The sequence below is a fragment of the Leopardus geoffroyi genome, chromosome B4 (assembly GCF_018350155.1).
Source record: "Leopardus geoffroyi isolate Oge1 chromosome B4, O.geoffroyi_Oge1_pat1.0, whole genome shotgun sequence".
Taxonomy (NCBI): domain Eukaryota; kingdom Metazoa; phylum Chordata; class Mammalia; order Carnivora; family Felidae; genus Leopardus; species Leopardus geoffroyi.
In genome coordinates this window covers 35,212,002-35,237,761 of record NC_059341.1, presented here as the reverse complement: position 1 = coordinate 35,237,761, position 25,760 = coordinate 35,212,002, and the positions used below count along the sequence as shown (strand labels likewise).

The 25,760-nt window shown below is 46.2% G+C and overlaps 1 protein-coding gene across 50 annotated transcripts in view; it reads left to right on the top strand.

The window, feature by feature from the left end:
- CACNA1C (calcium voltage-gated channel subunit alpha1 C) overlaps positions 1-25,760 on the top strand; it is a 757,779-nt gene that overhangs the window by 476,509 nt on the left and 255,510 nt on the right. For all 50 annotated transcript variants that reach the window (XM_045465322.1, XM_045465309.1, XM_045465310.1 and 47 more), the window contains exon 4: positions 22,867-23,006. In XM_045465322.1, the coding sequence (XP_045321278.1) occupies positions 22,867-23,006 (140 nt within the window). The remainder of the gene's footprint in view (positions 1-22,866; positions 23,007-25,760) is intronic.

Genomic DNA, 25,760 nt, shown 5'->3' with positions numbered 1-25,760 from the left:
AAATCATTGCAGATAGAGTAGAAGCCTACAACACCAAATTAAACCATTCTACATAGAATGGCTAATTAAATTATAGTATACCTATCCCTGCTACTAGAATGCTATAAGGTTATTGAAAGTGATATTGAAGACAAAATTGAATGATGTATAAGGTGTTTAAAACTTTTGGTTAAGCAAAAATGAAAGATTATTAAACAATATGAAGAGTATGATGACAATTTTGGAAATCAGAAATGCATATACACTAAGGAAATTGCACAAATGTTGACAACAGTTACCTTAAGAAGTGGGATACTGCTCATTTTTGTTTTCCTTTTTCACCTCATAGTTTTCTTAAATTTGTAACATGAAATATTTTATCTAAGCCATTAGAAAATAAAATGATCAAAATTATAATAATGAAAGGGGCCCAGCTGAGGGAACTGCATGGGAACACAAGGCAGGAACTCAGAACAAGGCAGGGTGTGAAGGCAGGGGGTTGGACAGCATGTTGCTGACTTCATTGTGGGCCATTTGAGAAAACCAAACCAGAAGACTAAACTAGGAATGCAAGAAGGCTTGACCTTTACCTTCACAGTTTCACCTTTTACAGCCAGTCTTCCTAGCTCTTGCTTTTTTGAATGCACTTACCTCATTTCCAGCCTGGGCTTAATGCTCTCCTCATTTGCAATGCTAAGCTTTTTATCTGTTTTTCTCCACGCAAAGCTTTGTAGTTCACTTTAAAGACCTTAGTGAAGGCTGAAAGACACAGGAAGCTCAGATTATCCAATGCCCAATGCCTGGGACAAATGAAAGGTCACAGGAATCAGAAGGGAAGTTTCCAGAGGGCTCTAGGAAGTCCCAGGAGACTCATGAGGCCAAGTAATAATTTGGCAAGAGGGGTTTACTTGCTTTGGTTTGGGTGTGCCTCTCTGACTTCCATGGTATTAGTATAGGGGCACAGGAAAGCATTTGTGATGGGACTGAAAAATGAGCTCAGACCCCTGGTAAAGCATGAGGATCCAGGAACAGCTCAGAACTGGGTAGAAGGTACCTTGGTGAGAATTGACCCAGCACAGTTATTTGCAGATACTCATTGAATTTCTAAGTCTCATCAATCAATGAGCAATAACTATAGCTGTCCTATACAAAATATTGAGTTAAAAGCTGAGTCTAGGGGTGCCTGGGTGGCTCAGTCGGTTAAGTGTCTGACTTTGGCTCAGGTCATAATCCCATGGCTCATGAGTTTAAGCCCCATGTCAGGCTCTGTGCTGACAGCTCAGAGCCTGGAGCCTGTTTCAGATTTTGTGTCTCCCTCTCTCTCTGTCCCTCCCCTACTTGTGCTCTGTCTCTGTCTCTGTCTCTCTCTCTCTCTCTCAAAAATAAATAAACATTTTTTTTAAAAAGCAGAGTCTAAATGTAAGACAACACTTTTTCCACGAAGGACGGTAATCTAATGGAGAAGGCAAGATGTAACAAACCCATGTGAAGATAACATTATTAGAAATAATTTATAACAGTGTGCAAGACATGCCACAGGGTGTTGAGTATGTGATTAAGGGCCAAGGGAGTGGCACAGACAGTGAGTGCCACTGTTCTGAGAGCCATTTAAAGAAGAGATAATTGACCTGAGTCTTTAATAATGGATAAAATCTGAGGAGAAAGGGAGCAGATATTTCAAGCCTCGGGGGGAAGCATGTAGGCAAATTCTTAGAAACAGGAAAGCTCAAATTATATTTAGAAGCAGCAGAGAGTGCCATGCAAATTGTTGTGAAACGGTAATGTGTCAGCAAGCTTGTGCTGCATAACAAACTACTCCAATGCTTAATGACCTTAAACAGCCACCATTTATTTAGCTCACAATTCTGCAGGTTAGTGGTTTATATTAGATCAGGTTGGCCAGTTCTTCCAGATCCTGCAGGTGTCCACTAGGGTTGTTCAAGTGTCTGTGGTCAGCTGGTATGTCACTAGAGCTAGCCTATTCATAATGGCCTTAGATGGCTGGGATGCCTGGGTGCTCTTTCTGCATAATCTCTCATTCTCCAGCAGGCCATCTTGGGCTTGTTCATGTGAGAGAAGCTGCAAGACCTCAGAAGCCAAGGCTTAAATGTCACTTCTGCAGCTTCCTATTGGTCAACGCAAGTGACAAAGTCAGCACAGATTCAAGAGGTGGACAGATAGACTGATTCTTGATAGGAAGAGCTACAAAATATCATGGCCATTTTTGCCAGCTTCCACAGATTGGTCATCTGGTACCAAATCCAAGAGGGCCTTGAGTGCCAGAGTAAAGGATGCCTTAGTAGGAAGAGCATGGAAATTATGCAATGAGCTAAAGGATGGGAAGGACATGTTTCCCAGATGCCAGTGTGCTGGCCTGTGCCAGTCTGCAGTGAAGATTTATTGGACCACAGTTAGATGAGAAAAATAGACAGAGTGCAATGTGTGAATATGAGCCATGGTGGGGGACAGGGGGCTGCTAACTGCTCTTTATTCTGGGGTTGTTTCTCCTTCCTTTTATAAAACAAAAGAGATAATAAATGGTCGTTTTTATTTTTAATATTTCTACTTGGCAGAATGAAAAGTTGGCAACTCAAGTCTGTCCCTAACATCTTTTTGGTTTTGCTATATTACTGATCCATGAAATCTTGACAAGAGCCTGGGAAGCACTGCACAGTTGATTAGGGGCAAGAATTCGTAGAAGAGAGGGGCACCTGTGTGGCTCAGTTAGTTAAGCATCTGACTCTTCATTTTGGCTCAGATTATAATCTCAGAGTTCATGAGATCAAGCCCTGAGTCAGGCTCTGCTCTGACAGTACAGAGCCTGCCTGAGATTCTCTCTCTGCCCCTCCCCCCTCTCTCTTTCTCTCTCAAAATAAATAAATAAACATTTAGGGACACCTGGGTGGCTCAGTCAGTTAAGCATCCGATTCTTGACTTCAGCTCAGGTCATGATCTATCTTACAGTTTGCAAGTTCAAGCCCTGTATCTGTAAGCACAGGCCCTGCTGTAAGCACAGAGCCTACTTGGGATTCTGTCTCTCTCTCTCTCTCTCTCTCTCTCTCTCTCTCTCTGCCCCTCCCCCACTTCCTCTCTATATATCTGTCTCAAAATAAATAAAAATAAAATAAACATTTAAAGAAAAGAATTCATAGAAGACAGAGGTGGCTTGCCGTTGACCTGAACAATCAAGGAAGGCCCCTGGTGGAGGTGGAGTCATGGCTAGACCTAGAATGAATGGCTAGCATTCTGTGAGGCAGATTTTTTAAAGCAAAATATTGTCAGCTTTGGAATGTTTATACTGTATTAGTGAGCCCTTATCAGATCAAACATTCAGTCTCATGACATCAGAGCTTTCAAGCTGAGAAACGCTTTCAAAGGAAAGGCTATCTTGTAATACTTGCTTGGAAATTGAAAATCTGTTTCAATTCTACTTGAAAAGTGCTTTCACAAGGTTCACTTGTGCATTATTAGTTCAACAGTACACAGCCCAGTTTCCTTTCACTGACAGGTGAGGCCCTCCCTGATCAGGCCCCACACTGCTTTTCCAGCCTCTGCACTACCCCTCCCCTGTGGACCCCTGCTTTAGCCAGGTGGTCAAATGCCTTTGGCTGGAACAGCTTATCTCCTGGCCTTGGATCCCTACCTACCCTCCAGCTCTCTATTCTACCCCTTCCCCAGTAATCAGTTCACTGGCTGCCTTCTCCAGATGTAGCCAACTGTGGCATTGGCCATCTGTGTTGCTCTCTTGGTGTTTAATCTTTTTTTTGGGGGGGGGGTATTATTCCTACCAGCCTAGACTGCTACCTCCCTGAGAGGGGAGTTCTTATCTCCAAGGTCTCTGTATGCCCCGCATGTGCAGCACCTGGAAGACAAGGCTAATGTTTGAGGGCTCGTAGCTGGTTGGTGGGTTGGTTGGTAGAAGAATGGAGCTGGCTCAGAGTGGAGCTTTGCTCTCCCTGAAAGGGGTGTCCAGCCTGTGGGGCCCACTTCTCTGTGCTCTGACCCTCATCATTCCAGTGAACTTTCAACCCAATGGGATGCCCCCTGAGTGGCTGGGCATTTCATTACAGGCACCAGTGAAGCAACAGAGCCCACTAAATTACTCTGCACTGAGTAGTGACTTTGCAGTGGGTGGTCAGGAGGCTGACAGGGCTGAAGTTAACCCTGTGTCCATGCCCCATCACATCAGTTTTGTGTGAAGAGAGGAAACCAGGAGCATCACATGCAGTGGTTGTCTAACAAAGCATCACAACCTGGGTGGCTTAAAACAATATAAATGTATTCTCTCATGGTTCTGGAGGCCAGGCGTCCAAAACCAAGGTGTTGTAGGAGAGAATCTGCTCCATATCTTTCTTTTAGCTTCTGGTGTTGCCAGCAACTCTTGGCATTCCTTGGCTTCTAGATGCATCACTTGAACCTCAGCCTCTGTTGTCAGAGGAGCCTCTGGGTCCCTGTTTGTTTCTGTTTCTCATCTTGTAATAACACCAACATATTGGAATAGGGGCCCAGGAGATGGCTTTGTGTGTCAGGTTCAGAAATTTGTAAGGGATGCTGGGAGATGTTTGATAGGTACCAGTTCCCCAGCTCACTCCCAGAAAAGTCACAGTATTCTGTGCACCAGGATCCCAGCAGCACCTGACTGGGCCCATCTTAGATAATGGAGGAGGAGAGTTTCCACGAGTCTGGGTTTTCAGGCCAACTCCAGCAAGGGAGGAGGGTACAGAGTGTGAGAAGCTGTGCATGCCAAGGCCTGAGACATGAGCAGTGATCCTAACTTTCTATAGACCTGCTGTGTTGTATTTCACCCCATGAGTTAGCAGGACAAGTCTTCTTAACTCTAACTAAAATCCAGAGACCCTTGGTGGCTTGCCTGAGGACCTACATACAGATGGTTAATTCTGTAGACACATGGATTTATGGTCTCCTAGAGCCTTCCAGCTAGTTCCCAGGACAGTTTTCTAGAGTCTGTAGATCTATTCTCCATCACACTATCCTTGGGTTTGCTTCTTCCACCGGCTCTTTCCCTACCAGCCCAGGGAGGATCACCTGTGACTCTTTGATCCTTGGCCCAGACATGTATGAGACCCAGTGCTAGCACACAGCAGGTGCTCAGGATACACCACTTCCTTTCCTTCCCTCTGACCCTTTAGACTTCCACAGCCCTGGTCTCTGTTCTTCAGCTACCACTCACCATATGCTCCTTCTTGGGTGACGAGGGGATCTTCTTGGATAGGTTGCATTCTTGCATGAATATAGAAAGTCCTTCCTGTGTGCTCCCCACAGATATCCCACAAAGCTGGGCACAGGGAGCCTGGTCCCCACAGGCTGATAGCAGAGAACAGGCCTGACTTCCCTGCCCTCCCTTGGCCTCCCTTTGCTGCTGTGCCTCCTACCCTGGAAACATACCAACTGCTGACTCAGGGTCACCCAGTGCCCCAGCACTGTCCCTGGCCTCAGATGTCTCTACAAAAGCCACACATCACTCCTCTGTGGGTGGGTCTTGGTTGTTCCCCACAGAGCCCCTTCACTCCCAGGAGGCAGAGATATGTTTGAGCATCTTGTACTGAAAGCAGCCATGGAAACCTTATAGACCAGTAGTTCCCAACCTGGGCACTGTCCAGAAGCTGGGGAGCCTGCTAGAAATCCAGACTCCCAGGCTCTTCCGAGAATATTCTGATTCAGCAGATCTGGGATGGAGGCTCAGGAGGCTATCTTTTTAACAGGCGCCCACAATGTTTCTAGGTAGCGATCAGAGAACCAAAGTTTGGGATCCACTGGTGGAACCCAACCCCTTCATTGTGTGGATGAGGAAAATCAGATTCACAGAGGCTGTGTGGCCTACCAAGGTCACCCAGCTTGATAATGGTGAAACTAAAATTAGAACTCAAGAATTCTGACTTCCAAGATGGGGCTCACTGCCACAGCTTGCTCATTGCCCTTGCTATGTATGTTTCCAGAGAGAGAAAACAGTAAGAGGCAAGGTGGAATCCAGGAATCCAAATGTGTTGCTGTATGCTAAGAGATCATGTAAACATAGTGATTGAGACACCAGCTTGGTTCCCAGCATACCGCAGTTCCAAACCTGTAAAATGAGAATAATATTCCCCACCTTCCAGGGTTGTTAGGAGACAATCTCTGTAATGCCCAGGACCTGGCATGCCACAAGAACTGGGAGCCAAGAGTTTGGCCCCCTTGTGAGGTGTTCAGATCCAGCACCCTCATTTGCCTGCCACTAAAGGACTAGAGGAATCCCACCAACAGGCAGGGTGTGGAAGTGCCATTGCACTACTGTGTGGTGAGCAGTTTTCCTCAGGACCCGGTGAAAGTCAGGGTGAACACAGGGACCCCAGGCATCCCAAAATGTCCATCCCCTTTCTCACCTATCACAAAATCTGTCTTCATATTGGAGACAGCTCAAACTCATCTTACCCCTGCCGAGGTCCCCAAAGGAAAATACTATGAATTACTGTTACCACAACTCCCCTTTCAGGGCATGTCCCCAGCTTTTATTGTTCTCTGTTTTATATCATTATAATTGAACTGATCAGCAAGGAGAACAGGCCCGTTTTTACAAGGGAAAGGAGACACCCACAAAAAGCCAAAATTACAACTGTTTGCAGTTTGCAGGAAACACTTTTTAAACTAGATCTGCTTTTGGTATAGGCGTCAGCCAGTTTTCCGAGAAGCATTCACGCATGAGAAGCCCAGCCTGATTTAGAAGAGAAGCAAGTTAGCCCCCTTTGGGAGGCATGTGGTCAGCAGAGAGGCTAGGCACGGACGTCAGGCCTAAACTCACAGACTTCCCAGAGCAGGAGGTGGACTGAGAGCTCCTGCAGGGCAGAGACCATCCCTTTGCATTGTTGCTGCCCTGAGATTCTCCATGGCCCCACGTGCCATCAGTGTCTGTAGAATGAAAGTAGTTTAATCACCATCCTGATGGCCAACCTAGAAGACCTGCTCTAGCAGCTTGGGGAAGTAGCTCCAATGTTGTGGGGTTCAGTTTCTGCTCTAGAAGTCTGTGAGTCTCCACCCCCATGACCCCAGTGCTGTGGAGGATGGGTGGCTGAGGCTAATGGAGATCAGAGGGAGGCCAGAGGTGAGTGTCAGTGTGAGCGGGGCAATGGGCCCTGCTCCCGGGGTCTTCATGGTGCTCTTGTTTGACCTCTTGAGCATGCATCTGTCTTGACTGAGAACTCAGTCCTTCCTACTGCTCAGTTCACATGTTAGGGAATTTTTTTTTTTTTTTGCTCATTTTTATAGTAATGATAACTCATACTTGTATAGCACTTTGACAATTACAAAAGGCCTTAATGCATATTATTTACATTTTTTATTTCCAATTCACCACATCTCTGTGAGGTAGGTTTTATCATTTCCATATTACAACTGAGGACACTGAGGCCCAGAAAGGTAAAGTGCTATGCCTAGGACTCATGGTAAAAAGCAGCAAATCCAGTCCTTATGGTTCTGTGGCCAATATTCTGCCATTGTTTCAGGTGTGCTGATGCAATGATGAAGCCTAAGCACTGATGTCCAGTGGCATAATCTGATGGAGGAAGTAAGATGTGCTCACAATTCGCTATAGCACAGGGCAGGATATTACCCCCAGCATGGTTCTCCAGCCATGGTCCTGGTCCTATCTGAAGTGCTGTGGAAGTTTAGATAGTGGAGCAAGCATGCAGTAGATCAGAAAAGGCATAGATGTAATGTGCTTTAAAAAAAAAAAAACATGTAAATGAGGGTTATTACCATGTCATTTGTATTATGCAACTTTGTGGCTTTGGGCAAGTCACTACCCCTCTTTGTGCCTTACTGTCCTCATCTGGAAAACTAAGGCAGTGGACCCAAAAAGCTTCCAGGTTCCCTCCAGCCTAAGGCTTCATGCCCAGATGCGTTCTGCACACCACAAAGCTGGTGTCCTCCCAAGCCTTCCGGGCAAGCCACCAGTATAGAACTAGAGCATTAAGGGGGCAAACAAAGCAGAAACAGAGGCTGGGTGAAGGAAGTGTTCCCTTTGGGGCAGGAGCCAGAAGCCACATAGGCAGGGAGGATCCCTGTTGCCCAGCAGCCAGCACCAGAGGAGCTGGCTGCGCAAACAAGGCTCTTGTTCACAGAAATTGATGTGCATGCTAATGTCTCTGAACCATATGGGAAGCATGGCCAGGCTGCTGATGGTGGGCATTTCATTTCCTTGCCTGTCGGTTTTAAAGGAGCCTGGATCGATGGTGCCGCTCGCCTGTCTCAGCACAGGAGATCGGCTGAGCAGCTGAGGCAGAAAAGGCATCCACTCTGGTGGATCCAGTGCACACGGAGCCAGAGCTGGCCTCCTTCAGGTGATGCTCTTGTGAGGCCACAAGATGTGGAGCAGCCTCAGGCCTGGGCAAGCCCATGTGGATGGGGAGGAGAGAGGGCCAGCTAAAACGGCAGAAACACTGTGCGGTCCTGGACCCATGCCTGCGTGGTAATTAGCCCTTCTCTGCCTCTATGCATCCATCATCCACCCATTCATCCATTAATTCACTTATTCATTCATTCATTCATTCACTCACTTCATTTGCTTCCTTCTTGCTCACAGATGTGAGGGCACCTCGTGGTATTAAATACCATTCATCATGGACCTTGGAAGAGATGTGACTAGCTCTACCTAAGGCTTAGCCCCTGAATGCACACCCACAGGTGACCTACCTCTGTGCCTGGGTGCATGACCCCGAGATAGCCCTTCCCACTGTTGGAAAACACCAACTCTAAAGAGTTCTCCTAGGAGACAAAATCGGCCTCCCTGTCAGGTCTGTTGATGAGTCCTGCTTCCTTCCTCCTGCCTTCTAAAGCCACAAGGAGTCAGTCTGATCCTTTCAAGGGACAGTTCTAGAGCACAGTGTTTCCCCAAGTGTGGCATGTGACCCTGGGTGACATGTGAAATTATTTTAGGTAGTACATGGACAAGCACTTTTAATAGTTCTTTTTACTGTCACCTTTCATGGTGGCTGGTGAGCAATAGCAGGGATACTTCTAGTTTAAGAAATTCCTTCCTAAATGTCTGTATAAGAAAAGCAAGTTGAGGGGCAGCTGGGTGGCTCAGTTGGTTAAACATCCAACTCTTGATTTCAGCTCAGGTCATGATCTGAGCCCCACACTGGGATCCATGGTGATAGCACATGGCCTGCTTGGGATTCTCTCTCTCTCTCTCTCTCTCTCTCTCTCTCTCTCTCTCTCTCTGCCCCACCCCCACGTGTGAGCTCTCTTTCTCTCTCAAAATGAATTAAAAAAAGAAAAGCAAGTTGATTTAAAGCATAAATATTAAGTAAATAAATAATACTAAACATACATGGATGTGACAAAAATTATGATGGTCTTGATAATATCTCTCTGGGCCACCCTCTTACCACCATCCCCTCCCTGAACTTTAAGCCTCTATTCCCATCGACTTGGCCCTATTCTTTAATCACAGATTGCATATAACTATCACAGCTTCATCTACAAAGATGGCTTCTCAAACCCACACCTTCAGCTCTGACCCACCATCCTCTCAGTCACCTGTGCACATTTCCACTTGGATGTTGTGGCTTCCCCTCATCGTGTCTGTGTGACATCTCTAGAACCACTGGTGGGGGGTGGGAGAGGTTAGGGAGAGAGACATTTCTTGAGTATTTCCTGTTTAACATGTTAGCATACTTTTCTCCTTGGTCCTTAAAGAGTCTCGATAAGAAGATACTATCTCTTTGTTATATCTAGGAAATGGAGGCATATGACATGTGCACAATTTGGCTAAGGTGCAATAGTTGTGAGAGTTCTAAAATTCTCAGGGTTTGCCAGTGCCGTGGAATTTGCATTATGCCTGAGGCAGGAAAGGGAGTGTAGATGATCTGGCCAAACTTGGCACTTAGTGCATAAAGACACCACAGCCCAGTGACATGCCCAGGCCACTCTGCTAGCTCTGGCCAGCTCCTGCTTTGGACTCTATTGTTGCCCATGACACTCACTTTTCCATGTCATTCTTCCAGACATGCATTGATGTCATGCTTGATGATTGCTTCACGGCCCACCTTCCATCGTAGTGTTTTCTGAACCTGTCACTGCCTTTCTTGTCCCACGACTCCATCCTTCTATGGTTCAAACTGTTATCACCTCATTCCTGAACTACTGCAGAGTCTCCTGAATTTAATCTGTCTAGGGACTGCTTTCCATATCTGTCTTCCTAAAACATATCTTCCATAAAACAAGGGGCACATATCACCTCTTGATCACAAACCGTCATCAGTTCAAGTCACTGCAGACCTTAATCCCAGGGACAATACCCTCATATCAAGTACAGACTATCCTGTCACTTGAGACCTGCCTTAATTTAAACCCTAGCTGTCTTTCCAGCTTTGTCTCCCACAATGCAAATTCTTTAGCAAAAATGGTCTCCTCCTTGTGTCTCTGAGGGAACTTACACTTCCCATATGGAAATCACCTCAGTGCACCCAAGGTTCACCCCTCAGACCCAGCTCATACTACATATGCTAGCCTCCAGCCCCTAGAAATCCACCTTTTCTCTAAATTCTTAATCTGCTTATTATCTGGAGGAGTCATTTGGCAAGTAGCAGATGTGACCCTGTGCTAGAATTCCTCTCCATCAGACACACCCTCCCTGCCTCCTCACCTGACTATGAGCCCCTGGAGGGCAGAGCAGAGTCTGATACCCTTTGCAATCCTGGTTCTTAGTCTCAGTGCCCTTCAGGGCAGGCCTCTCAGTACATGTTCTTCATAGTGATGATGCTATGTGTCTTCATGGGGGCAGAGGGTAAGGTTGTTGAGAAAGAGTTCCTCCTTTCTCCTCCCTGGAGTTGCATACCAAGTGCTGGGTGACAGATAGCCTGCTGACTCATGGGACTGTCTGGGGAGCAGATGAGCAGGAGATGTGAAAGCACATTGTAAAGCAAGAAGTGCAGCATGTGAGAGAGGCCACAGCTGCAAAATTGACCTCAGTGTCCTCTAGGTGTCCTTTGGACTGTCCTCTGGAGGGATCTGTGAGCCATCAGTCCCTGGCCCTGTATAAGGCTCTGTGGAGGACACAGGGAAATTGTAACATAGTGCCTGCCCTCAGAGCACTCACATTCCTGATGGGGGAAGAGATATCTAAGACACTTGCCACATTCTGAAAATGTATAAAAAATACCATAAAGCCAGATGCAAAAATTCCAAATGACTGCCCATAAGGCTGTAGGGCTCACAGAAAAAGGAGATTGAGAGCCGTAGAGAAGTTAAATCAACCCTCTAATGGGAAGAGGCATCCAGTGGAACTAGGTATGTGGGAAAGTAGCATCTTAACTTGAGTGGTGAGTGTTGGGAGAAGACAAGGTATATATGTGGGAAGGGAAAGATTCGAGCAAAAAAGCTGGGACCTAATGAACTAGGAATAAGGATGTGGCATGATAAAAGTGAAGTTCTGAAAAGTTACTTGCTCAGAAATTTCTTCATCCTTTGAGGGGAAAAAAACCCAGGCTAGAGAGAGAAATTCAAGGTGTGCATCCATATCCTCCATCTCCAGGCTTCTGGTGCTGGGTGTTGAAGGAGCTCCTCTGTGCCTCCACCCAACTTCTTTCAGGACGGCAATGCTACTGCCTCACAGTAATGCTTATGCCTCATGTCCTTTGCCTCGACAGCCCTGTGCTGAAACAAGGCTAAACACAGAACTACACAAGCTACTCTCTGATGGGGACTTGGGCTGAGCTCTCTAGCTGTAGTCTGAGACCATAATCTGAAATAAGCATCTCCCACACAGGCTGAGAGCTAACCAGGAGACAGAGGAGCATTTGTCTTGCAGTGTTTATGAGCTCTTGCCTTTCCTGGTTGGGTGAGACTAAGCTAGTTCTACTGTGCCCAAATGGCTGATAAGGGTTGGAAGCACTGAAGCAGCAGAGGGATAAAGAGGTTGAATGAGGAGTGATGTGTAGAGATAGCAAACAGAGCCTAACTGGAAGGGTGCTTTCAGATGCAAGTGTTTAAAAACTCACCTTGAAATGGTTTCTACAATAAAGAAATTTTATCTCATATAAAATAAGCCACAAATTAGGATGGTACCAAAGTTGGTTAAGTTAATTCACTGGTTCAATGACTTTATCCAGGACTCCATTTCTTTCCCCCTTTTCCATCTGCCACCATCAGCATGTTGCTCTTGTCCTCAACTAGTAGTCCTCATGATCCCTAGGTGGTTGCCATGGTTCCAGACTTCATATACATATACATGAGCATGTCCAGCTAAAAAAGAGATTATAGTGCTCTTATGAATGTATGTCTCTCTCTCCCTTTTAGTCAATGAGGAATCTTTTCTAGGGGCATCCCAGAAAATTTCCCTTCATGTCATATTGGCCAGGGATGGGTCACATGCCCCTTCTATAGCCAATGGATGGAGGAGAGGAATAGACTGATCTCTGTTGGGTTAGACTAGTGGTTGGTTTATGGCCACAGTGCTCCTCACAAGTAGTGACCAGGTTTGATTAGGAGTGGGAAGAGAACGCAGGGTCCATACTACACCCAGCATCTTTGGCCACATGTCTTCACACCACCAGCCAAACAGACTCTGCATCCTAAGCACTTGCTTCACACTGCTGGGTTTCAACAAAAACCATTAAGCATAGCCCCAACAAAGCCCCACACATTTCCTGTTCTCATAGTGGTGTCACATAAATGGGTCCTGAGGTATTTGAGAGCTGAGCTGGGGGAGTCCATCTATCTCTGTAACCACAAACAATAGGAAAAACATTAAACTTACAGTCCTAGCTCTACTGCCTACTAACTGAAGGGCTTTATGGAAAATTATCAAATCTCTTTGATGAGTCTCCTCATGTATATAATGGAGAAAATATTTTTAATCTATCATGCAGAGTTACTATTATAACTAAAGCATCCAGGCTCAGACTCAAGTTAATGGCAGCTGTGGTGCTGTGGTGGAGGAGGGAGGAGTGGTGGTGGTAGTGGAGGTAGTGATGGTGAACACACTAGAGGTGTGATGGCAGTGGTGGTGATAATAGTGGTGGTGGTGCTGATGGTGGTAATGATGATGGAGGTCGTAATGGTGATCATGGTTTAGGTGGTGATAATACTGGTGGTGGAGGTCCTGGTGATGATAGTCCTGGTGATGATGATTATGAAGGTGATGGTAGGTCCTGGTGATGATAGTCCTGGTGATGATGATTATGAAGGTGATGGTAGGGATGGTGATGACAGTGGTGGTGGTGGAGATGGTGGTAATGATGGTACAGATGGTAATGGCAGTGGTGATGATATTGGTAGTGGTGTAGGTGATGATGATGATAGTGATGGTGGTGGAGGTGATGATGGTGGTTATGATGATGATGGAGGTGGTGATGAAGGTGATTGTGATGATGATAATTGCAGTGGTGGAGGTGGTGGTGATCATGGTGGGGGTAGTGATGGCAGTGGTAATGATGATGAGTGGAGATGGTGGTATTGATGGTGGTGCTGATGATGGTATAGGTGGTGATGGTGGTGATGATGATAATTATGGTGGAGGTAGTCATGGTGATCATGGTGCAGGTGGTGATAGTGATAATGGTGATGGAGGTGGTGAGATGACAGACGTGGTGGTAGTGATGGTGATGGTGGTGATTTGAGAAGGAAAGGAAAGTGGGAGTAAGAGGAATAAAGGGAAAGAAAGGACCTGCCCTTCCCATTTTACAAAGTGGTCATGTGACTCTGGGGCACCTGGATGGCTCAGTCAACTAAGAATCCAACTTGAGCTTAGGTCATGATCTCACAGTTTGTGAGTTCAAGCCCCATGTCAGTCTCTGTGCTGAGAGCCTGGAGCTTGTTTCAGATTCTGTGTCCCCCCCCCCCACTTCTCTCTCTGCCCCTCTCCCACTCATGCTCTGTCTCTCTCTCTCTCTCTCTCTCTCTCTCTCTCATAATAAATAAATAAATAAATAAATAAATAAATAAATAAATAAATAAAGGTCATGTGACTCAACGATAAAAATGTATGGAAAAGTGCCTTCTAAACTGTAAAGTACTACCTGATGAGTTATCACTGTGATGCTTACAACATGGTTCACAAACCTCCCAGATCCGTGGGAGCACTGACTATCATCCTTCACCCTTGTCTGCCATAAGTGAAATAATTCACTTCAAGAGGCAAAGTGTTGTCAGGTTCCCAGAGACATGAGGGAAATGCTCACAGATAGGGCGCTGGGAGTTTCTTTAGCCAGAATGGAACCTATTACTGTAGATCTAAGGACTAAGGAGGGAGCTAGGGGAAGAACATTTGGAAGACTTGGAACCCAGCAAGCAGAGACATTTTTGGTTTGGTTTTGTTTTTAATTTGTTTTGATAATAGAAAGCAGATGTGAGGACTAAGTCTCTAGTTTCTGTTGAAAAAGATCCAAAGAGGCACAGAAGTGAGTTGTGCTACCTTCTTAGAAGCCAGGAAAGGTGATGAGGCCAGGGCAGGGGAGGAAACAAAGAGAAGTAGCAGGGCCAGTGCTGCTGGCCACTCCAGCTGCCCAGCAGGGCATCATGGAAACAAGCAGAGCCAGGACCTCAGTGGAGGATGCTCAAAGTCTTCAAGAGCAGGGACGTCCACTTCACAATGTGTGCAGAACACCTACTGTGTGCAGGTGCCAGGATGACAGTTATGACAGCAGCTACCATTTGAGTGATGACTCTGGTTTCTGCTTCTCATAATTACCACTATTCCCACTCTACTGTTAAGAAGCCAAAGTTTGGAAAGATTATGTAGCTGATCATGGAGAAACAATTTGATCCCAAGTGTATCTGACTCCAAAGCCCTCTTTCCTCTGTCACTTTTCCTTTCATTTAAAGACACTTCTTAACCAAAGGTGACAAAGACACTTGCTTCTGCCCTGCAGGCCCTCTGCCCCTGGAGAGGAGAAACACATAGAAAACACACACATTGTGGTGAGTGCTATCATCTGAAGAAAAGGTGCTGCAGCTGTGGGAGGGACTGATATTCCAGCCCACTAGGGGCAGAAGAGGCAAGGGAGGGTTGACAGGTCCAGACAAGGTGATGACATTCGAGCTGGCTTAGATCTGAGAAGGAGTCTGTCAGGTAGAGAAAGGGGTGGGGCTTGTCAGGACAAGAAGAGGGTTGCATGTAAACAGCCTTTCTGGTATGAATGTGGTGAGCCTTCTGGTGTGGCTAGAGCTCAGGGTGGTGGCTGAGGATGAGGCCAGAGGGACAAGTGGGGTTGGACTGTGATAGACCTGGGGGCCAGGCAAAGGGGGCTACATTCCATTTTAAGGCAGAGGGGGGCTGTTGAAAGTTTTTACACAGTAAACCAGTGTAGGTATCTATGGGAAGGGTTAGGAAGCTCCTTTAATATCCAACCAATGATGGAGGCCTAGATGGAGATGGGCAGTGGAGACAGGCAGAAAAGACAGGGTCCATTTCCCTGGGACAGGTATTGGTCTGACTCCTCAAAAGAAGTGGACATTTATGAAGGTTTTGAGGCCATTCCTGCCCAACCCTCCATTTGGTAAATTACATTCTAGCCCACAGGTCACTAAGCAAATCCCCCATTGTCCCCAGGAGTAATTCAACCCTGATTGGTAATGTCTGTCACCCTCTCCACTCCATTACCCCCAAAGAAAGGGTAATATCCCTGAGCCAGAGTGAACTTTTGGGAGAGGAAGGGACTGGCCATACTCTGACAGCCAGGGCTGCCCTGTTAAGGATGGGCCGCCGTATAAGAAAACGACAGCGTGAGATGGAGGAGGTTGAAGGGAGGGACTCCTGCTGTGGGTAGGAGGCTGGCCCACATGCCATTTGGGCACTCCAAGAAGGTGACACAGGCAGCACCTGACAAAGGTTGACTGTTCCCTCTATACTGATCACATGCTGAACACCAGATAAAGAACTTAAGCCAGCCAGTCTCTGCTCTATGGGGCATTACATTGAGAAGCCCGGCCTCGGAAGGGACTCAGGGATGGACAGACATGCTGTCTTGGAGATAGAGGCAGTGAAGGGCCCAGGAGGAACAGACAGGCCAGCTCCCCAACATCTGAGATAGCCTGCTTGGTGCTCTGGAACTGTGCTGGGGCAGCTGAGGTAAGGCTGGCCTCCAGGTAGGAAGATGTGAACTTGAGAAATTAGTAAGTGGGTAAGTCTCTTCAACTTAGCATCATGGATAAGTGTGGAAAAATAGTCCAGTTGGAAGAGAGTTTTTATTTTTGTTTTTTTAAACTGAACTACTATAAAACCAATGGCACTGGCACACTTTTCAGCTCACTCAGCCTCAATTGCTACTTGCCCTCAATAAACAGATGAAATTTTTTTCAAAGCTGCTTTACTCTTAGACTATTAAGTGGTTTGTCCTGTCCCTCCTTCCTTTACTAGAAGTCCTGAGTCTTAAGGCCAGACTATTTGAACCACCAGGCACCTTCTAAATAAGGCTTCTATATAATGCCCTTGGGAAGGGCCTGCCCTCAAAGAACTGTGAAATTGAAGCAGTTGTCTTTAGGGGCCTCCCACCTCCCTTCCCAGCCCCCTTCTTCCCAATCCAGGTGCCCCAGGCATCTGTCTAGGGTTTCACAAAAGACCACACTGTCAGCTTTCTGATAAACTAGTCCCTGTTAAGGTGAAGGTTGACACAGATTTAAACATGACCTCATATACTTTAGGTGGAGACCTTTAAAAGTTGGAAAATTAAGATCCGAAGGAATGCTTCTCTTTTTTTCACTACGGTAAACTATATATAAAATAAAATCTGCCATTCTAACTATTTTTAAGTGTACACTTCAGTGGCACTAATTATACTCCCAGTGTTGTACACCCATTACCACTATCTATGTCCAAAGTTTTCCATGCCCTGAAACAGTTCCTCCCTCCCTCCACCTTCTGGTAACCTCATATCTACTTTCTGTCTCTCTGAATTTACCCATTTTAGACTTTTCACGTAAGTGGAATCATACAATGTTTGCTCTTTTGTGACTGCCTTTGTTCACTTAGTTTAATGCTTTCAAGGTTCATCCATACTGTAGCCTGTGTCAGAACTTTATTTCTTTTTATGACTGACTAATATTCCATTGTATGAATATCCTTCATCCACTGATGGAAGAAAGGCTTCCTAATGGCTGAATTCTAGGCACCAGTAGAGACCCAAGGAGAGGGGAATATTTGGAGATCCCTGCTACCAACCCTTGAGCCATGCCATCTGGGTGTCCACTAGCCCCTGATAGGTACAATAATCCAGGATTTCAGTCATCTCGCAGACAGAGACAGCTGTCCTATAGTAGAAGGAGCACCAGACCAGCCATCAGGAAATGCAAGTCCTCATCACATGAGGTAGATGTGTGGCCTTGGACAAGTCCTCTTATTTCTATATAATGAGGAGCTTCGGGCATGCATGTCCTTTTATGAGGTCCTTCCAGCTTCTTATATTCTGTCAAGTCCCTCAGTGTCCTAAGAGACACTTGCAGTGCAGCAAGTGGTGTGGGGCAGAGCAGACACTCAGGAATGCTTGTGACCCTCGGAAGGAAGGAAGGAAGGAAGGAAGGAAGGAAGGAAGGAAGGAAGGAAAGGAGGGAGGGAAGGAGGGAGGAAGGAAGGAGAGGAGAGGAGGGAGGGAGGGAGGAAGGAAGGAAGGAAGGAAGGAAGGAAGGAAGGAAGGAAGGAAGGAAGGGAAGGATGGAGAGGAGGGAGGGAGGGAGGAGAGAAGAACTGGAGGAACTAAGGTATTCCAGTTTCTTTATCTCCCTTCATTAGAGATAGTCGGGAGGCTGTATTTAGAGGTCAGATTGAATGGTACTTAAGTTATGAAACAATCTGGAATATAAGGTGTGCTGCTTGGCTCATTATTATTGTGTTTCTTGTCTTTGCACCTTGTACTGAGATGGAATTATATGACTGGGCTTCTCATCAATTCTGTTTGGTGTAGAAATCTTGGCAGCTTCAATAAATACACTTGCATAAATTTAAGTGAATACACACAGGCTCTCTTTAGTATGAATTCTCACACCTTGGCTGTTATATAGCAGATATGAGCTGTACAGTGTTCAACACAGATGGTGGGCATCGCCCAGCTGTGCCATACATGTGTGTGTGCAGAAATGTGCACACGTGTATAGACATGGCAGGCTCTCCATGGTTGTCCTTGTCCAAGGAGCTCTACCCTGGCATGGCTTCTGTTCACAAGGAGTCTGTGTTCTCCTAAAGCATAAATATGAATAATCTCTTTACTGAAGGATCATTTTATTATTAAATCTATTTGTATTTATAGTGATCCTCAGAACAATGAGGAAAGGAACTCTTTGTTCCTTTCTATGTTTTGGAATTTGACTGTGCCTTAGGCAGAACTGCAAAGACACCAGGGATTGGCATCCTTACTTGCCATAGAATTGTGAAGAGACTTCGGAAGTCCTCTACTACTTTGGAATTCATGTTCAAAGTTCCAAGAAAAACAAACAAACAAAAAAGCACTGAGTCCTCCTCTCAAATAAAATCTCATGAAGAAACCAGCTTATAAAGACAATAAACATCTTCCAGGCTAGTCAGGAAGAGATGGCTACTTCTTTTTTGTGTGTAGTCTCTGTCCACACCCCATCATATTGGTTCTCTGGACTCTTTTGAACTGTCAGGATCTCTGGACAACTTTGCATGTGGGTTAAAATGGCACTGGTCTGGTTCAAGGTGGTGGTGGGGTCAGTGAGCAAAGCCCCATTTTCTCAGCCTTCCCTAGCCTGTAACTCCTCCCAAGCAGCACTGTGTAAGCCTAGGGCTCTCTGCGGCATTGCATTTTTTTGATGCTTAGCTAGTTCTTTTATAGATAAGACAGACCCAGCAAAGTAAAGTGACTTACCCAAAGACACACACAAAGCCAGTGGTACCAGAATCAAGATTATTACCATCAAAAGATAATTGAGTCTCTGTCCTATAGAAGCTTATAATGTAGTTAAAGATAGGATATGTGTACATGAAAAGATAAGTGGAAAACTAAGATAGCCTGTACTCACAAGTGTCTATTAATTCCACAAGTGTTTAGAAGACATCATGGTTCCTGGGATCTGAGACTCTCTCTCCACTGAATTTTTCTAAATATTTCATACATGGGTATTGCCATGGACCCCAGCTTCCAGTGGTAGCACTGATAAATGAACAGGGAAGAGAGGAAAGAAAGGGAAAAGAAGATGAAAATGGAAAGGAAATAATAAGGGGAAAGATAGGAAGATACGATAGGAAGAGAAGGTGACAGGAAGAGAGGAAGACCAGAGCATCTGAAAGGCCGAAGTCATCACACCTGCCCCAGGCAGGTAGGACTTCACCCATACTTTGGGGGAGGGGTCCTGAAGGAGCCCTGGGACTCCATTCTAGTGGACTTCCATTCCAGCCTTGACAGTCAGAGAGTTTCCACGCCATAGTTTCTGTGGTCAGTCCTCTCTTCTCTTTGACCCTTTTCAGCCTCAACACAGAACAGTAGGAATGGAATCTTAGTCTGTTCCAGGCTGGCTCCCAAAGTTCCCAAGTTCCCAAAATCACATAAAAAAAGGGCGAGTTCACAAGCTGAATATTGTGCATTCTCAAAGAGCTCTGTGGCCCCTCAGGATTCAGGAGAGCACACAGCTCTGGCTTCAGAATTCAGGCAGGAGGAGGGCTGTGAAGGAGTGTGTATTCACAGGACCAGAGATGCTGAGATATCAGTGCAGCAAGAGGATGGTTTCAGACAAACTTTTGCATTTCTCTACTCCATTCATTTTTTCCCTTAGATGTTTCTATGGCAACACAACATATGTTTTGAAAGGATCAACCAAGCTGTTTCACTTGTTTATATTTTTGTTTCTTTCTTTCTTGGGTTTGGGGTTGGGGTGGGAATAACTTTAAGGGCATTCATGCCCCTAAGGTCAGAAGGAATACAGTACAGCCACCAGAGCACACACACTCAGCAGCACAGATGACTGCGTTCCAGACACTGCAGCAGCAGGCACCTGCTTCTTCTCAGGATTCTTCATCCAGACCCCATCCTACTGGTCCCCTGTATCCTTTTCAGTTCTATCTCAGATCTTTAAACAACTTAGCATAAGGACTCTGACCCAGTTGTGTCTTTGAGAGATAAACAGGGACCAGTGAGATCCCTGGTACCCAAGAAGGCAAGATGAGATGAATGGACATTTGGACCTAGGGTCAGGAAATCTGGTTTCCCATCTTCAGCATTTACCTCCCTGGCTTGGATCTTATCAGCATCCCGGTTTTTCAAATGAGGAGGTTGATTAGATACCCTCTAAGATTCTTTGTATCTCTCCAACACCATGGCTTTATGCAGAATCCTGTAACTTGTGCCAAAGAGGTGCATTCCCATAATGTGAAAGCACTTTCCTGGGATGAGATTGCCCCTTATGGAGAGGGGTTCCAGCCTCATCTCCCCTCTCTATAGTCTGCACACTTTCCCAGGGCAACCTCATCCAGACCTCCCCTGACAGCCAAACTCCTCCTGAACCCCCATTCTGTATGTCTGATGACCAGTAGTCCCAACTAAATGTCCCACAAATGCTTTAATTCAGCAAGTCCAGAACTGCTGTTTCTCCCCTCATGTCCCCCTCTGCAGTGAGAGGCATCACCATCCACAGTCACCCAAGTTAGAAACCTTAGGGAGGGGGGCAGTGCATTTCTTTCACTGCCTCTTCCCCCAACCCCTATATGCAACCAGAAACCAAATTACATCCTTCTGTCTCTCAAACCTACCTACCTACTTCTCACCAATCCCAATGCCTACCTTGGCTCAAGCCTCCATGATCTCTACATGGGTCACCTGCCCCCAAATCCTCCCACCCCATCACCACCCTCCTTACATAGACCAGTGCCAGACTACAATACACATCTAACCCCATCATTCACTATCTCCTCAGTGTAGAATTCAAGCACGCAGGTGTAGCCACAAAACCCCTGGTCATCTTCCTCCTACCAACCTCTCCAACCCCACTTCCTCTTAGCCTTCACTCCAGCCAATCAGATGCCTGTATTACCTGAGGCTCTACACACACACACACACACACACACACACACACACACACACACATACCTTACACAAGTTTCCTCAGGTTGCACTGTGCCCTTTTGTAACATGCTTTCAACACTGTCCTAATAGATATTTTAACCCCCAAATCACCTAATTTTAAAAGACCAAAGGCTCCCACATACTACTATTGGTTTCTGGGTCATCTCCCCCACCCCATGCTGCCACATCCCCAGACCAACCTTATGATGCTGTAATGGGTAGTAAGTAAAACACAAGTCTGCCCCTGAGGTGCTCGTTAATTCTGGATTCTCCATCCCCTTCCCACAGCTACTGCCTGATCAGGACCTTCATCAGCACATGAGCCAGTGGTTCTTAAACTTTTGGGTGCCTCAGAAACACCTAGAATTGTCTGCAATGCACATTTCCAGGCTCCATAGCCAGGACATCTACTTTAGTAGGTCTGGATAGGGCCCAGAATTCTGCATTTTTAAACTTTGCAACTTCAAACTGCTTCACCCAAAGCTGGACACAGTGAGGCTGGCACTCACTCCAAGTCTAGTGCATCAGGAAAAAAAAAAATGGATGGGAGCACAGGCACATGTGTGGTCAGGCCTCTCCCCACAGAGCTATCCATTAGGCTACTAATGTCCCTGGTCTTGGAGCCCCCTCCCAGCAGGCAAGGCAGGAGGGGGTGTGCCTTCCCAGGTGATGCCCCCTCTCCACAGTGTGGGTGAGACCTGGAGGTCTTTGGTGAGCTCTGTCTGATCCAACAGAGGATGGGAAGATAGGTCCGAGGGTTCTGAGCCTAGCGCCCATTGGAGCCTGTAATCAGGCTTTCAACCTGTGGCTGAATGCCATGTGGACTGGTGTTTTGTGGCTCCAGTGTGAGATGAGCTGAGGCTCCTGCAGAGGCGAGCAGTGGAGCATGAAGGCATCCAGGCAGCCTTTGCCTGGTGGGGGCCATTAAGGCTATGCACTGGGAACAAGGTTGTGGGAGAAAGCAATTAGTGGTGAGGGAAGCCAGTGAATCAGCACAGAGTCGGCTCGCTCTAATTGAGCCAAAGAGTTTGTCCTGTTACGTGTGGGCTCCCAGGGACAGGAGCTTCATCCTTAAATGCAAAGCCTTTCTTCAAGATGGCAGAGGGAGGAAAAAGACTACCTCCCACCCTTGAAAAAACAGCTGAGCCTTTTCCCTTCACTGCCCCACCCCAGTGCCTGCCTCCATCCTAGAAATGCTGATTTTCTTGACTGACCTGGTCTATGTCTTTGGACAAAGATTTTTTTATTTTCTCAAGAAAGACAGAGACTTCAAATTCAGGGTCAGTGTATATGAGCAGATTGGCTCTGTTTGAGCTGCTGTTAGATTTTCAGTGTCTCAACTTCTTTGTGGTTATGTTTCTGTCCTGTCATTTTGGAGACCTTGATTAGCATACTCTCCAAGGCAGCTTCTGTTATCCTCAGGATTTGTCACCTCAGTATTGTAATACACTGTTCTTGTGGCCCTGTTCCCTCCTTTCTCAGCCGTGTTCTCTGTCCTGACATCATTTCCCTCTAAATCAAGACATTATGAGGTCTCTTCTGAGAAATGAAACATTCACTGATGAACTAAATAAGATGTTTCTCCAAAATGTGTAATTTTTCCACCACCCTAATATTTGCATTTTAACAGGGGGCATTTGAAGACTAAAAAAAAAAAAAAAAAAAAAAAAAAAACCTTAATGCCCAGTGGATTGGAGCTCTAAGGTTGAAACAGACTGTGGAGTTGGTAATCTGGTTTGGGGGTCCCACCCAGTGTCCCCCTAGATCCTACCACAGAGGGAGCAGCATTCTTCTCCATCTGCTTGTGTGCTCTACTGGTTCAGAAGTTACAAACCCCCAATCTAATGACTATTTTTCTCTCTCTTCTATTTTTGTTTCCTAGGAACGAGTGGAATATCTCTTTCTCATAATTTTTACTGTGGAAGCATTTTTAAAAGTAATAGCCTATGGACTTCTCTTTCACCCCAACGCTTACCTCCGCAATGGCTGGAATTTACTAGATTTTATAATTGTGGTTGTAGGGTAAGTATAACTACCTTTCTCTATTCCCTCCCCTTACCCCTTACCATCAACCAATGCATATCTCCTTTTCCTTCTGTATTTGTATCTCTTTTTGGTTTGGTCACAGTAGCACTGGGCTCTAGGCAAGATGAGAGGATCTATTAAAAGTCACTTTGAATTCAGACTTTCTCCAAAGGGAAAAGAGCTCTTACCTAGGAACACCTCCTTCACACACGCACATGCTCACACATGTGCACTCATGTGCACAGACACACACAGGAGTGGAATCTGAGTGCTTTTAATGAAACTGAGGGTCCTCCATGCAGCTGAGTCCTCTGCTTAAGGTCTTTTATTCTGTCTCCAACAACATCTGGCCCAACACCTCTTCAGACTGGTTCCCCTGCCACATCCCTGAGCAGGGTTAGTCCAGCCTGCCTGTGAGCATGGCGGTGGGGCGAGGCTGGCACACACCGTCCTGTAGATGCCTGCTCTCACCTCTTCAGTGGGCCTTGTCCAGGGTCCCAGGAAACAGGCTGCTCAAGATAAAAGGGTGAGGAGAAAGCAGAGAACTATGAAGGGCCAAGGTCGTGGGTGACCCAACTAGAGCCAAAAACGTCTTTCCCTAGAGGGATGCTTTGCTGTGGCAAAAGGTGAAGCAAAGTCAATATATGCCTTTAAAAAAAATAAAGCAATGTAAGCAATTGTAAATAAAATTTAGAAGTGATGATCTCCTTATCAAGGAATTAGTAACTTTGCAAAAAGATTCTTTATGAAATATTTGGGTTTTTAAATATTTATTTATTTTTGAGAGAGTACAAGTTGGGGAGGGGCAGAGAGAGGGGGACAGAGGATCTGAAGGAGGCTCTGCATGGACAGGCTGACAGCAGTGAGCCCGATGTGGAGCTCGAACTCATGAACCGTGAGATCGTGACCTGAGCTGAAGTCGGATGCTCAACTGACTGAGCCACCCAGGTGCCTGTCTATGAAATGTTTGTCCCTAAACAGGCCTGCATGTGCTATGCAAAATGTCATTTACTAAGACACGTTCATGAAGTTCCAACCACTCATCTATTTTGTGAGGGGAGGGCACCTTTACAGCAGATCCTACTTGAGGAACAAGCTGGCTTCTTTGAACTGATCTGCTATTACTCTGAACCCAGAGAGTGATCACACAGTGGCCACCTTGCATTTTTACTCCCTTGGAGTTCTGACAGGCTTCAGTGTCAAGGTCAATATGTCATCAGGCTCATATCCCAGGAGCCTATTTTTGATTGATGCCATTTGTGCCATCCTAGTGAAGACATAGGTCCTTCTGGACTCCTCCATAGCACTCACTGCTCATTCTCTCATGGGACTGACTGGTCTTTCCTGCAAGAAATAACAAGAGAAAATCAAGATCATTTAGAAGTTATTTCCTTGTCTCTGGCCATCTGGATGGCTATTTGGGTTGTTTGGAACTGTTTTAGGGGTTTTCTTTGTTGTCTTTTTTTTTGTGCAGCCTATGAATGACGCACTTTGGCCACATTAACATCAGGGCTATTTGGGTGACATGAGAAGCACCAAAGTTCTTGGAGTATTTGCCAGGAATAGATCTGGCTCCAAAGGACTCAGAGTGAGGATGCAGCTCTAAGAGATCTTGCTGCTTTTGTTCATGCCAGGATAAACAAAGAAGAACTGAACAAACACCTTGCATTAACTCAGTAAGCCATAGCAAAGGCCTTTGAGGTGCCTTGTTCCAAATGCCCCTAAATCCCTTCAAATTCAGTGTCATTCTCTAGGCCTCAGGCCCCAGGGGACCTTTCACACATAGAAAAGAGCCCCAGGAATGAGATTTATCAGGAGTTGAGGGTGCCTGCAAGGACCAACTTTGTTTAGGCAGAGAAGCTACATGTTCTTCTCATGTTTATGGAAATGAGTTAGAGTTGAGTGCATACAGCGCTCTGCCCCCTTCATGGCCCTACCTACAGCATGGGAGGTGGAAACAAGAGGCACAGGGCAGACTTCAAAAGGGAGCCCTGGGGGGGCCTTGTCATGCAGTTGCACACTTGGTGACACTTGCTTGTCTTTTGCTGGGTTGGACCCTCGCCTTGCTGTTCCTCCCCATAAGCACAGAGGGCAGACTTTTTGTGGAGTCAGCCCAGGTTTCAGTCACATCTTCCTGGGGTCTAGGCCATGAGGCTGATGAAGAGGCCCTCTTCAAAAAGATCAGAGGATGGGGCGCCTGGGTGGCGCAGTCGGTTAGGCGTCCGACTTCAGCCAGGTCACGATCTCGCGGTCTGTGAGTTCGAGCCCCGCGTCGGGCTCTGGGCTGATGGCTCAGAGCCTGGAGCCTGTTTCCGATTCTGTGTCTCCCTCTCTCTCTGCCCCTCCCCCGTTCATGCTCTGTCTCTCTCTGTCCCAAAAATAAATAAACGTTGAAAATAAAAATTAAAAAAAAAAAAAAAGATCAGAGGAGGGCACTTGTTGGGATGCGCACTGGGTGTTGTATGGAAACCAACTTGACAATAAATCATATTTTAAAACAAAACAAAAAGATGCCTCTGGTAGATTGTTTAGGCCACAGAAGTTATGATGCTGGTGGTTGCAGAGCCTGTGGTTCACCATGACCCTCTGGGCTTTTTCCCCATTGATCTCACACATGGACATATTTGACACCTAGTTTCTCTTCTCCAAGGGCAGTGGTCCCATGGGGCTCTCTGTCTAATCTAAATCTCAGCCTCGGGCACCTGGCTGGCTCAATTGGTAAGTGTTCAACACTTGATTTCAGCTCAGGTC